The 14,997-nt window shown below is 49.0% G+C and overlaps 1 protein-coding gene across 1 annotated transcript; it reads right to left on the bottom strand.

The window, feature by feature from the left end:
- Window positions 1-1,681: 1,681 nt before the first annotated feature.
- Window positions 1,682-7,734, bottom strand: LOC132571591 (oocyte zinc finger protein XlCOF6-like). The gene is made up of 3 exons (XM_060238390.1): window positions 7,676-7,734; window positions 4,954-5,150; window positions 1,682-3,753 (listed from the first exon to the last, which is right to left on the bottom strand). The coding sequence occupies exons 1-3, from the start codon at window positions 7,732-7,734 to the stop codon at window positions 1,682-1,684; spliced, it is 2,328 nt and encodes a 775-aa protein (XP_060094373.1).
- Between the last annotated feature and the right edge of the window lie 7,263 nt (window positions 7,735-14,997).

Here is a 14,997-nt window from a genome sequence, read left to right as displayed (position 1 = left end):
CCATTCTCTTGCCTTATTCCAGGAATCTTTTCCAAAACTTGACTTCTCTTAACACCGTCTCCTGACATCCATTTTATATCCAGGCATCCATTCTGAGTCAAAATTAGCTTCTACAGAGCCAGTTCGATGTAGAGGTTAAGTGCATGGTCTCTTATCTGGGAAAACCTCCACTTGCAGCTGCTGGAATGGCCTTGGGTCAGCCATAGCTATCGCAGTTGTCCTTGAAAGGGCAGCCACTGTGAGAGCCCTCTCAGCCCCACCCACCTCACAGGGTGTCTGTTGAGGGGGAAGGAGGTAAAGGAGATTGTAGGCTGCTCTGAGTCTCTGATTCAGAGAGAAGGGTGGGGTATAAAGCTGCAGTTCTTCTTCTTCTGTCCCTCTCCCTAGCTATCTACCATGGCCCAGCCTGTACTATGCAGGCCATAAAAGATGGAGCGGTCTCTAGCTAATATTTTTCTATCCCCTATACGCACTAGAGATCTCTCTCACTTCTAGCAGCATAGACTTCACTGAACGGTAAGCGCAATTCAAAATGTTACTAAACTGCAAGCATATACTAGAAGCATCAGTATAAAATGGCATTAAATTCTTCAACCTAGTTCCTATTACTAATAAAATATTTCACTATGAATACCACATGATATGCCTCCTTTCTAATAATAATAATAACAATAATAATAGCAATGTGAGTTCACTGAAATCTAATTGTGCTTCTGTAGCCCTTCACATGTGTTTCTATAGAGCAGATGTCCACTTGGGTAGATTTTCAAGTTAACTAAAACTCCCTGTCAAAGTTCATTTCTAAAATAAGCCAGAAATAGTCAATAACCTATTATCCAATAAGGCTCTTCAGGTAGCGCTGATTTCTCTTCCACAGTCCTCTTATATCAGCACCACCTGCCAGGAGTATATAAAAATCTTTCAAGTACATTTTTATATTCCCCAAATTCAGACTTCTCTTCTCAATTAATCTCACCAAAAGATTTTGGCAACGATGCTTGTTATTTACATATCTGGCAGTGATTACCACAGACAATGCTGTGATCATTAATTACTAATCACAAAGTTCATATTTGAAGTTCTTGGCAAGAGTTCTTGGATCCTAGAGAACGTCCCTTACTCCAATGAAGAGAACTGAACCAGGCAACATCTGTCCCAGCTGCATCCAGCTGTTAATTCTGCCAACGTGGAGGGTCACCATGACACCGCACTGCTTTCCTCTGTGTTCTTGTCTCAGCACTGAGACGGGTTTTTCTGTCTCTTCAGGTAGAAAAGGCCTAGAGTGAGGCCTCACAATGAAGTCAAAACAATTCAGGCCTTTTAGATGTCTAACACTCCCTTGTGTGGAATCCTCCCAGCTAAAGGAGATGTGAGCTGATCTTAGATCTACTTCAGCTGACAGAGCACTGATTTATTCTTCCTGGGATCTATCTGAGGGCTTCAGACACGTCTAAGGTTCCTTCTGCAGGCTGAGCATTTGCAACATTTCTTCTTGGTTAGGGTAAGATGTCCACGTAGATTAAAGCTTTATATAAGAGTTTATACTGCTTTGACGGTTTTCATAGTCTGTGGTTGTTTTTTACTTGTGAAATAAGTGAAGTGCTCTTTTCCCAGCCTAAGGGGCTACATGGTTTCTCCTCGTGTCAGTTCTCAGGTGTTTTCAAAAAGTGCTACTCCAACTTCATCCCTTTGCACACTCTAAGGACTCAAAAGGTTTCTCCCCTGTGTGGGTTCTCTGATGCCTTTGAAGAGTATCACAGCGACTGAATCTCTTTCCACATTCTGAGCATTCAAAAGGTTTCTCTCCTGTGTGGGTTCTCTGATGCTTTTGAAGAGTGCTACTGTAACTGAATCTCTTTCCACATTCTGAGCATTCAAAAGGTTTCTCCCCTGTGTGGGTTCTCTGATGCTTTTGAAGAGTGCCGCTGTGACTGAATCTCTTTCCACACTCTGTGCATGCAAAAGGTTTCTCCCCTGTGTGGGTCCGCTGATGCTTTTGAAGATTGCTGCTGTGACTGATTCTCTTTCCACATTCTGAGCATTCAAAAGGTGTCTCTCCTGTGTGGGTTCTCTGATGCTGTTGAAGATGGCCACTCCAACTGAATCTCTTTCCACACTCTGTGCATGTAAAAGGTTTCTCCCCTGTGTGGGTCCTCTGATGCTTTTGAAGATAGCTGCTGTGACTGAATCTCTTTCCACATTCTGAGCATTCAAAAGGTGTCTCTCCTGTGTGGGTTCTGTGATGCTGTTGAAGATGGCCACTCCAACTGAATCTCTTTCCACATTCTGAGCATTCAAAAGGTTTCTCTCCTGTGTGGGTTCTCTGATGCTTTTGAAGAGTGCTACTGTAACTGAATCTCTTTCCACATTCTGAGCATGCAAAAGGTTTCTCCCCTGTGTGGGTTCTCTGATGCCTTTGAAGAGTGCTACTGTAACTGAATCTCTTTCCACATTCTGAGCATTCAAAAGGTGTCTCTCCTGTGTGGGTTTTCTGATGCTGTTGAAGATGGCCACTCCAACTGAATCTCTTTCCACATTCTGTACATTCAAAAGGTTTCTCTCCTGTGTGGGTTCTCTGATGCTTTTGAAGATGGCCACTCTGACTGAATCTCTTTCCACACGTTGAGCATGCAAAAGGTTTCTCCCCTGTGTGGGTCCTCTGATGCTTTTGAAGATTGCTGCTGTGACTGAATCTCTTTCCACATTCTGAGCATTCAAAAGGTGTCTCTCCTGTGTGGGTTCTCTGATGCAGTTGAAGACGGCCACTCCAACTGAATCTCTTTCCACACTCTGTGCATGCAAAAGGTTTCTCCCCTGTGTGGGTCCTCTGATGCTTTTGAAGATTGCTGCTGTGACTGAATCTCTTTCCACATTCTGAGCATTCAAAAGGTTTCTCTCCTGTGTGGGTTCTCTGATGCTGTTGAAGATGGCCACTCCAACTGAATCTCTTTCCACATTCTAAGCATTCAAAAGGTTTCTCTCCTGTGCGGGTTCTCTGATGCTTTTGAAGAGTGCTACTGTAACTGAATCTCTTTCCACATTCTGAGCATTCAAAAGGTTTCTCTCCTGTGTGGGTTCTCTGATGCTTTTGAAGATGGCCACTCTGACTGAATCTCTTTCCACATTCTGAGCATTCAAAAGGTTTCTCTCCTGTGTGGGTTCTCTGATGCTTTTGAAGATGGCCACTCCAACTGAATCTCTTTCCACACTCTGTGCATGCAAAAGGTTTCTCCCCTGTATGAGTTCTTTGGTGGTTTTGAAGATGGCCACTCTGACTGAATATCTTTCCACACGTTAAGCATGCAAAAGGTTTCTCTCCTGTGTGGCTTCTTTGATGCTGCGGAAGATTGCCATTGAACCCGAATTTCTTTCCACCTACTGTGCATTCAAACAGTTTATCCTCTTTGTGAGTTCTTTGACACTGCTGAAGCTTGCCATTCTGACGGAATGTCTTTCCACACTCTGAGCTTTCAAAAGATTTATCTCGTTTTTCTATTCTTTGGTTCACTAGAAGCTGTGATCTATATCTGATGTCCTTTCCATACTTAATGGACTGACTCATCTCCATTGTATTGTGCTTGGGAAAATGTTCATTACGCTTTCTTCCATTTCTCTTCTCAACAAAATGGCTGTCCTTCTTTCTCTTGGGTCTGCCTCGATTCCTTACATTTCCTTTCGAGTCTTTATTAATAACTTCATCTGGCAAACGCAGCTGTAGTTCCTCACCCTCCTCATTCATCTGATCATCCTTTGCTGGAAAAAAAATGGAAGCATTAGTACCTGGGAGAGCAGGTAAGGGCCATCTGTGTGACAGACCCTTGGCCTCGTCACACTTGACTAACTTTAACCAACCCCCCACCTTTCTCCAGAACATTCCGGATTTAAGGATACCTTTCAAGAGCCACAGCTGAGCTCTTTCCCAGAAGGAGCTGCTGATCTTTCAAATTCCAGGCCCCAGAAGGCCTCCCTCCCACCTTGTCCAGTGGGGTTTATAATTCTACCAAACTAAGAGCTGCTTAAAATGAAGCAGAAAAGTCCCATGGGCATTTCTTGCTTGTTGTCTTGAAATAACCATGAAGGATGCAGACTTTCTACCAGCTCACTTGGGAAGGGAATGCTCTCTTGAGATCCTCCAGGGACAAAAAATCCATTGTCCATCTCTGGACCAAAGGAGGCTAGATTGCGTTCGACGCAATCTAGGGCCTTCTCGGTGGCAGCACCAGAATTGTGGAATGCACTCCCAGAGGCTATAAGGGCCCTGCGGGATCTCTCCACTTTCCGCAGGGCCTGTAAGACCGAATTGTTCCGACAGGCCTTTGATATCTAACCGGGAGAGAACTGCCACCCGACATCATATAGAGTCCTCGGTGATCACCATCAGAAAAGAAGAACTCCCTTATATTGTAGAGATACACCACCACGAAATGGTTTTTAAAATCTTGAATTGTAATTATGCTTTATTGGTTTTAGCTTGTGAATATGAATGTTGTCAGCCGCCCTGAGTCCGCTTGCGGAAAGGGCAGAATAAGAATTTAAAGTAAATAAATAAAATAAATAAAACTCTGCATCCTTTCTTAAGATGTGAGCCTGTATTTCTCCCCACAATGGACACAGAATTCCAACTAGCGTATGCGGGGGAACGATCATTTCCAGATCACAGTCAGAGCAAATGTTCGTAATACCGTCCATGGAAAACGTATGTTAAAAAGGCTGGCAACAAAGTAATCAGGATCTGGCCCCTTCTGGAGTCTTTCCGAGGGCCTCTCATCCCACCTTCACCTCAGTCCAGGACCCCTTCTTTAGCTTGGGTGACAACTACACCACCGGCCACCGTTGCCTCTGGGCAAATAATGCGACAGGGAGTCAAAACGGCATATTGCTGTTCAGTGTTTTGATTCATGCCTCATCACAATGGCGGAATTCACACCTTTCGCGCCTATAAAAGGTCCTTACCCAGAGAGGCCACGTTCCCATAGTTCTCCAGCATGACTTCCCTGTGCAGAGCTCTTTGGTCCGGATCCAGCAGGGCCCACTCTGCCTCTGTGAAAGGGACGGACACCTCCTCAAAGGAAAAGGGACCCTGGAAGAAAAAGCAGATTCCCTCATCAGAGGTCAGGCCAGGCAGAGATTGCACACTGGACGGGAGTAGCCTGGAAGGGTACAGGATGTAAGGCTCAGGGGAAGGGCATGCAGACCCTCTCTTGCCTGGAAACCTTACAGAAACTGCAAGAGCAAAAGCCGCACTGAGAAAGGAGGAGGGGTCCAGACTGTCCCCTGCTCAGATCCCTCACCTGGACTGTAGACGCAGCAGCCGTTTCCACACTTCTGAAAAGACAATGATTCAACAGCGTCTCTTCACTGCCTGCGAGACAAAGGAGGAATGAGGTGTGTTTTCTGGGACTTGCTATTCCATGGGCTTGTTTGTAGAAAGAATGGATGTGATTACTAAGAGCCAGCATAGTTTTCTCAAGAACAAGTCATGTCAGACTAACCTGATCTCTTTTTTTGAGAAAGTGACTACCTTGCTGGATCGGGGAATGCTGTAGACATCGTCTATCTTGATTTCACTAAGGCTTTTGATAAAGTTCCACATATTATCTTTGTTGATAAGTTGGTAAACTGCTGAGAGGTGATATGATCACCATCTTCATAGACTTGAAGGGCTGTCCTATAGAGGATGGTGTGGAATTGTTTGTTGTGGCCCCAGAAGGTAGGACCAGAAGTAATGGGTTGAAATTAAATTCAAAGAGTTTCTGGCTCAACATTAGGAAGAACTTCCTGACCGTTAGAGCGATTCCTCAGTGGAACAGACTTCCTCCTTGGGAGGTGGTGGGCTCTCCTTCCTTGGAGGTTTTTAAACAGAGGCTAGATGGCCATCCAATCTCAATGAAGATTTAGCGGGGAGGTGTTTGTTAGTTTCCTGCATTGTGCAGGGGGTTGGACTAGTTGATCCTGGAGGTCCCTTCCAACTCTAGGATTCTATGATTCTAAGAACTTCCTAATTGTTAGAGCGATTCCTCAGTGGAACAGGTTTTCTTGGGAGGTGGTAGGCTCTCCTTCCTTGGAGGTTTTTAAACAGAGGCTAGATGGCCATCTGACAGCAATGAAGATCCTGTGAATTTAGGGGGAAGTGTTTGTGAGTTTCCTGCACTGTGCAGGGGTTTGGACTAGATGACCCTGGAGGTCCCTTCCAACTCTAGGATTCTATGATTCTAAGAACTTCCTAATTGTTAGAGCGATTCCTCAGTGGAACAGGTTTTCTTGGGAGGTGGTAGGCTCTCCTTCCTTGGAGGTTTTTAAACAGAGGCTAGATGGCCATCTGACAGCAATGAAGATCCTGTGAATTTAGGGGGAGGTGTTTGTGAGTTTCCTGCACTGTGCAGGGGTTTGGACTAGATGACCCTGGAGGTCCCTTCCAACTCTAGGATTCTATGTATTTCAGAGGGGGTGGAAATGACGTGGTGTGACACATCACTGTTGCATTGGCCCATAAGTGACTTGAGTGCATCTAGAGACTCATGGGTAGAAGAAGAAGAAGAGAAGACAGGATTTATACCCCGCCCTTCACTCAGTGTCTCAGAGCGGCTTACAATCTCTTTCCCTTTCTCTCCCCACAACAGGCACTCTGTGAGGTAGGAGGGGCTGAGAGAGCTCTGACAGAAACCGCTCTTGAGAGAACAGCTCCTGAGAGGTGCCAGTTCACCCTGCTATTCCTCCTCCAGCATCCTGTTTCCCACAGCGGCCCACGAGATGCCCCTGTAAGCACAGGAACAGAAGGCAAATCCTCCCATCCTTATTGGCCCCCCAAAAGTGTTTTTTCAGAGCTCTGGTGTCCCAGAAGGAGGAGGAGGGTGAGACCGGAACATTTCAATTACTGTGAAGAACTGCCTTCCATGAACTTGTCTAATCCCCTTTGAGAGGAATCACAATTAATGGACAATGAGTGCCACAGATTCTGTGCTGTATGAAAATGTGTTTAAATTCCACACACACACGCACACACCCCGCCACAACTCTCTATGCAACAAATTCACTGAGTGCCCCAATAATATCTAGGCACAAAAAGTCTTTACCACAGGAAAGCGAAAGAGCATCTTGGACACGCTCCACAGCCTGCGCCCTCTGCCCTTGCTCCAAGGAAGCTCCTTCCGCCTCAGGGAATGCAGCTTCTTTCTTCCTGGATGGGGCCCACATCTAAAACAGAAGCAAGGAAGGGGGGGGGGGGTAAGAGATGGAATGGAAAAGCCAATAAGAAATGGATCCTGCCCCACTCCCAGACTCCTCACCCTTCAATCAGCAGACCTGCAGAGTTACTAAGAGGCTGCTAAAGTAGGCTATAAACATTCCCATTTGGATGATTAACGCTTGAACAAATATCTCTCAGGGACGTCTTAGGACAAGGCCAGTAATAATTCCTTGAATTAGACAAACAGGAGAGAATCCCTCTCACCTGTCCTGCCTGCCTCTTCTCCTCTGCCTGACTCAGGAGGAAACCTTCGGCCAGGGCCACCGCCTGGGAACTGGTCTCCGGCCCACATCCTCTGACCCAGCCCTGCATTTCCTGGGGCAGGAGAGTCAGGAACTGCTCCAGGATCACCAGGTCCAGGATCTGCTTCTTGGTGTGCCTCTCCGGCTTCAGCCACTGGCTGCAAAGTCCATGGAGCTGGCTGCAAACCTCTCGGGGCCCATCGGACTCATGGTAGAGGAACTGCTGGAACTGTTGACAATGTACATCTGAGGTCACGGTGTCTTTAGGTGGAATCTCTGTCCCAGCCCTTTCCCAGAATTCAACACCATTCCCAGCTTGGAGGAGAAAGGGGCCTCTGCTTGCTGTCTTGCCAGTTCCAGGTCCTTCTGGGTCCTGCTCTTCCATCTCCTGCCCCTTCTATTGAGTCGCTTCCATCTGTGAAAAGATGCCTTTGTTCACTTGCCCTGAAGAGAGGCTGCTCTCTGGGGGGAAGGAGAAGGAGAGACACAAATAGCAAACATGTCACAAGGGGAAGGAGAAGAAGAATTGCAGATTTACACCCCGCCCTTCTCTCTGAATCACAGAGCGGCTCACAATCTCCATTCAGCACGAAGGAGTCATCCCATCTGGTCTAACCACCAAAAGGTGAGTTTTGTGTCCTTGCTGGCAGCCCCCTTAGCAAGACCTGAACCCACAAGCCCTCCACAAGCGGTTAAGTGTGTGGACTCTTATCTGGGAGAACCGGGTTTGATTCCCCACTCCTCCACTTGCAAGTGCTGGGATGGCCTTGGGTCAGCCACAGCTCTCATAGGAGTTGCCCTTGAAAGGGCAGCTTCTGGGAGAGCCCTCTCAGCCCCACCCACCTCAAAGGGTGTCTGTTGTGGGGGAGGAAGGGAAAGGAGATTGTAGGCTGCTCTGAGCCTCTGTCCTTGAAAGGGCAGCTTCTGGGAGAGCCCTCTCAGCCCCACCCACCTCACTAGGTGTCTGTTGTGGGGGAGGAAGGGAAAGGAGATTGTGAGCCGCTCTGAGCCTCTGTCCTTGAAAGGGCAGCTGCTGTGAGAGCCCTCTCAGCCCCACCCACCTCACAGGGTGTCTGTTGTGGGGGAGGAAGGGAAAGGAGATTGTGAGCCGCTCTGAGCCTCTGTCCTTGAAAGGGCAGCTGCTGTGAGAGCCCTCTCAGCCCCACCCACCTCACAGGGTGTCTGTTGCGGGGAAGGAAGGGAAAGGAGATTGTGAGCCACTCTGAGACTCTTCGGAGTGGAGGGTGGGATATAAAAACAATATCTTCTTCAACCTCCAGCAGATACCAATCAGCCCTCCCAGGGGAGAAACAGGCTGTCCGGAGGGGGAGGGGACTCTGTGGCCTGTTCTCATCTGAGCTCCCCCCTCCCCAGCCTCAATCAGGGCCCTTGTCAGATTCCCATAGGGTTGCCAATCCCCAGGTGGGGGCAGGGGATCCCCCAGTTTGGAGGTCCTCCCCCCGCTTCAAAGCCATCAGGAATCAGGGGTGGGGGGTGGGAAGAGGGAAATATCTGCTGGAAAATCTATTATTCCGTATGGAGACTTATCCCCATAGGAAATAATAGAGAATTGATCTGCAGGTATCTAAGACTGGGGGGGGGGGCTGTTTTGTGAGGTAGAGGCACCAAATTTTCCGTAAAGCATTAGGTGCCTCTTCCCAAAATACCCACCAAGTTTCAAAACCGATTGGACCAGGGGGTCTAATTCTACAAGCCTTAAAAGAAGGTGCCCCTCTCCTTCGTTATTTCCTAGGGAAGGAAGGCGTTTAAAAAGGTGCTCTGTCCCTTTAAATGTAATGGCCAGAACTCCCTTTGGAATTCAGCTGTGCTTGTCACCACCTTGTTTCTGGCTCCACCCCCAATGTCTCCTGGCTCCACCCCCAAAGTCCCCAGATATGTCTTGACTTGGACATGGCAACTCTAGATTCCCACCCTCTCCCAAATGGCCAGGAACTTTACAGGAGTTGGAAGCCCTGCCTGGGAATGATCCTCCCCCCCCCCCGCCTCCCTCCCACAATCTCAAAGCCGATTCTGCCCCCAGGCCTTCCTTCTTCTGAGGAGACCTTCCTAAGGGTTTCTCCCTATGCATTGCAGCCCCCCCCCAGAAGGAGGAGCCAGAGGGGACCCGCCCCCCAAGCCAGCCAGCCGGCCAGAGAGCAGGACCGGATCGACATCTTTTTGAGGGGGGGGCAAAATGTAAAAAATGGTGCCCCCTTTTGGGCCATTCTATCTTATGGTCCATTAGAACACAATGGACTCCATTCAAAATATGGCATCCCACCTCCGTCGGTGCACGGGGCAAGCATTCAATGAAATTGCTGCCCAGTCGGGTTAGAACAGATAAAAGGAACTCCTTCACCCAAAGGGTGATTAACATGTGGAATTCACTGCCACAGGAGGTGGTGGTGCCTACAAGCATAGCCAGCTTCAAGAGGGGATGGGATATGCTTATGGAGCAGAGGTTCATCAGTGGTGATGCTCTGTATTCTTGGTGCTTTGGGGGGGGGAGCAAAGCGGAAGGGCTTCTAGCCCCACTTGTGAACCTCCTGATGGCACTTGCGATTTTTTTGGCCACTGTGTGACAGAGTGTTGGACCGGATGGGCCATGGGCCTGATCCAGCATGGCGTCTCTTATGTTCTTACGTGACTCAGTGTTGGACTGGATGAGCCACTGGCCTGATCCTACAGGGCTTCTCTTTTGTTCTTATGTGACTCAGAGTGTTGGACCGGATGGGCCATGGGCCTGATCCAGCATGGCTTCTCTTATGTTCTTATGTGACTCAGAGTGTTGGACTGGATGGGCCACTGGCCTGATCCAGCATGGCTTCTCTTATGTTCTTATGTGACTCAGAGTGTTGGACTGGATGAGCCATTGGCCTGATCCAGCATGGCTTCTCTTATGTTCTTATGTGACTCAGAGTGTTGGACTGGATGAGCCACTGGCCTGATCCAGCATGGCTTCTCTTATGTTCTTATGTGACTCAGAGTGTTGGACTGGATGAGCCACTGGCCTGATCCAGCATGGCTTCTCTTATGTTCTTATGTGACTCAGAGTGTTGGACCGGATGGGCCATGGGCCTGATCCAGCATGGCTTCTCTTATGTTCTTATGTGACTCAGAGTGTTGGACTGGATGGGCCACTGGCCTGATCCAGCATGGCTTCTCTTATGTTCTTATGTGACTCAGAGTGTTGGACTGGATGAGCCATTGGCCTGATCCAGCATGGCTTCTCTTATGTTCTTATGTGACTCAGAGTGTTGGACTGGATGAGCCACTGGCCTGATCCAGCATGGCTTCTCTTATAATCTTATGTGACTCAGAGTGTTGGACTGGATGAGCCACTGGCCTGATCCAGCATGGCTTCTCTTATGTTCTTATGTGACTCAGAGTGTTGGACCGGATGGGCCATGGGCCTGATCCAGCATGGCTTCTCTTATGTTCTTATGTGACTCAGAGTGTTGGACTGGATGGGCCACTGGCCTGATCCAGCATGGCTTCTCTTATGTTCTTATGTGACTCAGAGTGTTGGACTGGATGAGCCATTGGCCTGATCCAGCATGGCTTCTCTTATGTTCTTATGTGACTCAGAGTGTTGGACTGGATGAGCCACTGGCCTGATCCAGCATGGCTTCTCTTATGTTCTTATGTGACTCAGAGTGTTGGACTGGATGAGCCACTGGCCTGATCCAGCATGGCTTCTCTTATGTTCTTATGTGACTCAGAGTGTTGGACCGGATGGGCCATGGGCCTGATCCAGCATGGCTTCTCTTATGTTCTTATGTGACTCAGAGTGTTGGACTGGATGGGCCACTGGCCTGATCCAGCATGGCTTCTCTTATGTTCTTATGTGACTCAGAGTGTTGGACTGGATGAGCCATTGGCCTGATCCAGCATGGCTTCTCTTATGTTCTTATGTGACTCAGAGTGTTGGACTGGATGAGCCACTGGCCTGATCCAGCATGGCTTCTCTTATAATCTTATGTGACTCAGAGTGTTGGACTGGATGAGCCACTGGCCTGATCCAGCATGGCTTCTCTTATGTTCTTATGTGACTCAGAGTGTTGGACCGGATGGGCCATGGGCCTGATCCAGCATGGCTTCTCTTATGTTCTTATGTGACTCAGAGTGTTGGACTGGATGGGCCACTGGCCTGATCCAGCATGGCTTCTCTTATGTTCTTATGTGACTCAGAGTGTTGGACTGGATGAGCCACTGGCCTGATCCAGCATGGCTTCTCTTATAATCTTATGTGACTCAGAGTGTTGGACTGGATGAGCCACTGGCCTGATCCAGCATGGCTTCTCTTATGTTCTTATGTGACTCAGAGTGTTGGACATGATGGGCCATTGGCCTGATCCAACTTGGCTTCTCTTATGTTCTTATGATTCACCCTTCCGGGCCCAAAGGCCTCCCGAACCGGCCGGAAGGAGCATTGCACCAGCATGACTCCAGCCTCCCCCCTCCACTCCATCCCAGTTCAAAGCCAAGCTGCCCCCCCTCTGATTTCCTTTTGCAACCTTCCACGCTCCCCCCTTTCCTTCCCCTCTGCTCTAGAGACCTCCGCCTCCAAAAAAAGAGAAGCATTTGCAGCTCACCCGGTCCAGTTTGCGGTGGGGGTGCTGAGAGCAGAGGAGGTCAGGAAGGAACAGGGGGGGGGGGGCACTCGCCAGCTCTGCAGATCCCCCCCCCCGTCCCGTTTGCAGAAAGTGGACTTGGATTCTCGGTGCAGAAATGCAGCGGGGGGGGGGGGAGGAAAAGGCAATCTCAATGGGGGGGGGGGTCGCCCGGGGCAGCCTGCAAAAAAAAGCAAGAGCCCCCCCCCCCGTCCACAGCGAGAGCAGCCAGGTAGGGGGTGGGGGCAACAAGGGAACCCCGCCCGGACCAGAGGGGCCCCCCCTCCACGTGTGCGGAAGAAGCTGAGCCCGGGGAAGCCCCCCTCCCCTTCCCCCCCCCGTCTTGCCCGAATCCTCCGCTCTGCTCACCTGTCCTGCTGCTGCACAGGTGCAAAGGAGAGAGGGAGGCTCTGCAGGACCCTTCCCACCGAACGCTGGCGGAGCCGGGGTGGACCGCCCTGGGGATTGCAAGGCCTGCTGGGAAATGTAGTCCCCTGCACCCCCCCCCCCCAAGCCCCAGGAGGGAGCATCATTGGTCCAGATAGAGTTCCACCTTGAAGCTTTCTATACTTGCAGCTGCCACCACCTCCTGTGGCAGGGAATTCCACCTGTTAAACACCCTTTGGGGGAAGAAGGGCTTCCTTTTATCCGTTTACCCAACGGCTCAGCTATTTCATTGAATGCCCCCGAGTTCTTGTATTGTGAGAAAGGGAGAAAAGTACCTTTATCTTTCTAATGTATGGCTGTGAGAGCTGGACCGTAAGGAAGGCCGAGCGCAGAAGAATAGATGCTTTTGAGCTGTGGTGCTGGAGAAGGCTCTGGAGAGTCCCTTGGACTGCAAGGAGATCCAATCAGTCAGTCCGAAGGGAAATCAACCCAGACTGTTCCCTGGAAGGTCAGATGCTGAAGCTGAAGCTCAAATACTTTGGCCACCCAATGAGAAGGGAGCACTCCCTGGAGAAGACCCTGATGCTGGGAAAGACAGAAGGCAAAAGAGGAAGGGGATGGCCAAAGAGGAGATGGCTGGACAGCGTTACTGATGTAACTAACACAAATTTGAGCACTTCGGAGGATGGTGGAAGACGGGAGGGCCTGGCGTGACAGTCGTCCATGGGGTCGCAAAGAGTCGGACTCGACTGTGCGACTGAACAACAACGACCTTCTCTAGCCCATACATAACCTTGTAAACCTCTATCATGTCCCCTCTCAGTCATCGTTTCTCCAAGCTAAAGAGCCCCGAGAGCTTTAATCTTTCTTCATAGGGAAAGTGTTCCAACCCTTTAGTCATTTTAGTTGCTCTTTTCTGCACTTTTTCTAATGCTACAATATCTCTTTTGAAATGTGGTGACCCGAATTCTACACAGTACTCCAAATGAGGCCGCACCATCGATTTATACAGGGGCATTACGATACTGGCTGATTTGTTTTCAATGCCCTTCCTAATAATCCCCAGCATAGTATTGGCCTTGTTTGTTGCAGTCGCACACTGACTCGACATTTTCAGCGAGTTCTCTACCAGGACTCCCAAGATCTCCCTCTTAGAAGCTCTCTCTCATTAAAAGCAGCAAAAAAGGGACTCTTACCCTATCCTTTCCCAATCTGGCTCCAGGGTATTGGATCTTCTTTACCCCTATGAAGGAGAGCTATGCTTTTCAAGCTGAGGGCCTATTTATCGGGAGGGGCTGGTTTTAATTCCCAGGGTTTTTTTGTTGGGAAAAAACAGCAGGAATTCTTTTGCCTATTAGGCCACACTCCCTGGTGGCAATCCTGCCAGAACTGCGTTTCTGTAGGTTCCTGCTTTTTTGAAAAAAGCTCTCCTCCTTCACCTGCGGTAAGAGTGTTTGTGTGGCGCCTGCCCCAGCTGCATGTAGCAGGGAACACCCAGGAAACAATACAAGAGAAATTGGGATTATAAAAAATGAGCAGAACATGTGGTGGGGGGAAAGAGCTGGAACCCAGCAAAAGCATCTACATGTCACAGGAGTTACACAGAAGGCTCTTGCGTATGGCAGTACAGACCACAGTCCCTGTTCCCTTGACCGAAACAGCTTCCTGAAAACATTTCATTGCATGAATTGCAGAGAGCCATGATAAAGGCGGCCTCTCTGGCCTCCTCATGCAGGCTGTTCATGCAGGCTCTTCCGCAAGGCTTTGGGTACAACAAAGGACGCACATGAATAGGCAACTGTTGATTTGGCCCATCTGAAGGGGGCCACCTGCAGAAGGCCCTGCTCAGGGGCACCCCAGGTGTCTTCAGTGTAGCAAAGTGGGAACAGTGGTCTTGCAGGCAAGAGGGATCCAGGCTGTGTTGGGCTTATTATGGGATAGCCAATCGTTTAAATTAAGCCTGATGAGAACACCCTGCAGAATTAGCCACTCGGGTTTAACTGAGCAAACTTTCTGGAAGACTGGGCCCTTCCAGTTCAGTGAAATATTCAAGGCCAGATTTCAGATCGTGTGTCGAAAGAAGAAAGTTAACTTCTTAGAGATGATGATTTCATTTAAACTGAAACATGCTCTTTTATTAGTTAAGGATTGGATGAAAAGATGAAAGTTAATCCTACAAGTAACAGAAAAATGCGAACAATAAAAATCAGATCTACAAACATTCCTCAGACTCAGCTAAATACATAAGCATTACAGTTCTCTAAGATTTACGCAAGTTGTGGGGAGGGTTGTATTGTGTGTTTGTGTGTGTGTGTCTGCCCCAGGAAGTCATGGCAGCCTCTGGTGACTGCCCCTTACTGGGTGCCTGGAGGATATTCAGAGAGGTGGCTGAATAAAGTCCACCCCCTGTCCTCCCGAGGGCTGGTATTTCAAGGAGGTCTCCCGCCCAAGTACTAACTAGAGTCGACTCCGCTTAGCTTCCGCGATCTGACTAGATCAGGCTTGTTTC

The sequence above is a fragment of the Heteronotia binoei genome, chromosome 5 (assembly GCF_032191835.1).
Source record: "Heteronotia binoei isolate CCM8104 ecotype False Entrance Well chromosome 5, APGP_CSIRO_Hbin_v1, whole genome shotgun sequence".
Classification (NCBI taxonomy): domain Eukaryota; kingdom Metazoa; phylum Chordata; class Lepidosauria; order Squamata; family Gekkonidae; genus Heteronotia; species Heteronotia binoei.
This window is presented reverse-complemented; position numbering and strand designations above follow the sequence as displayed.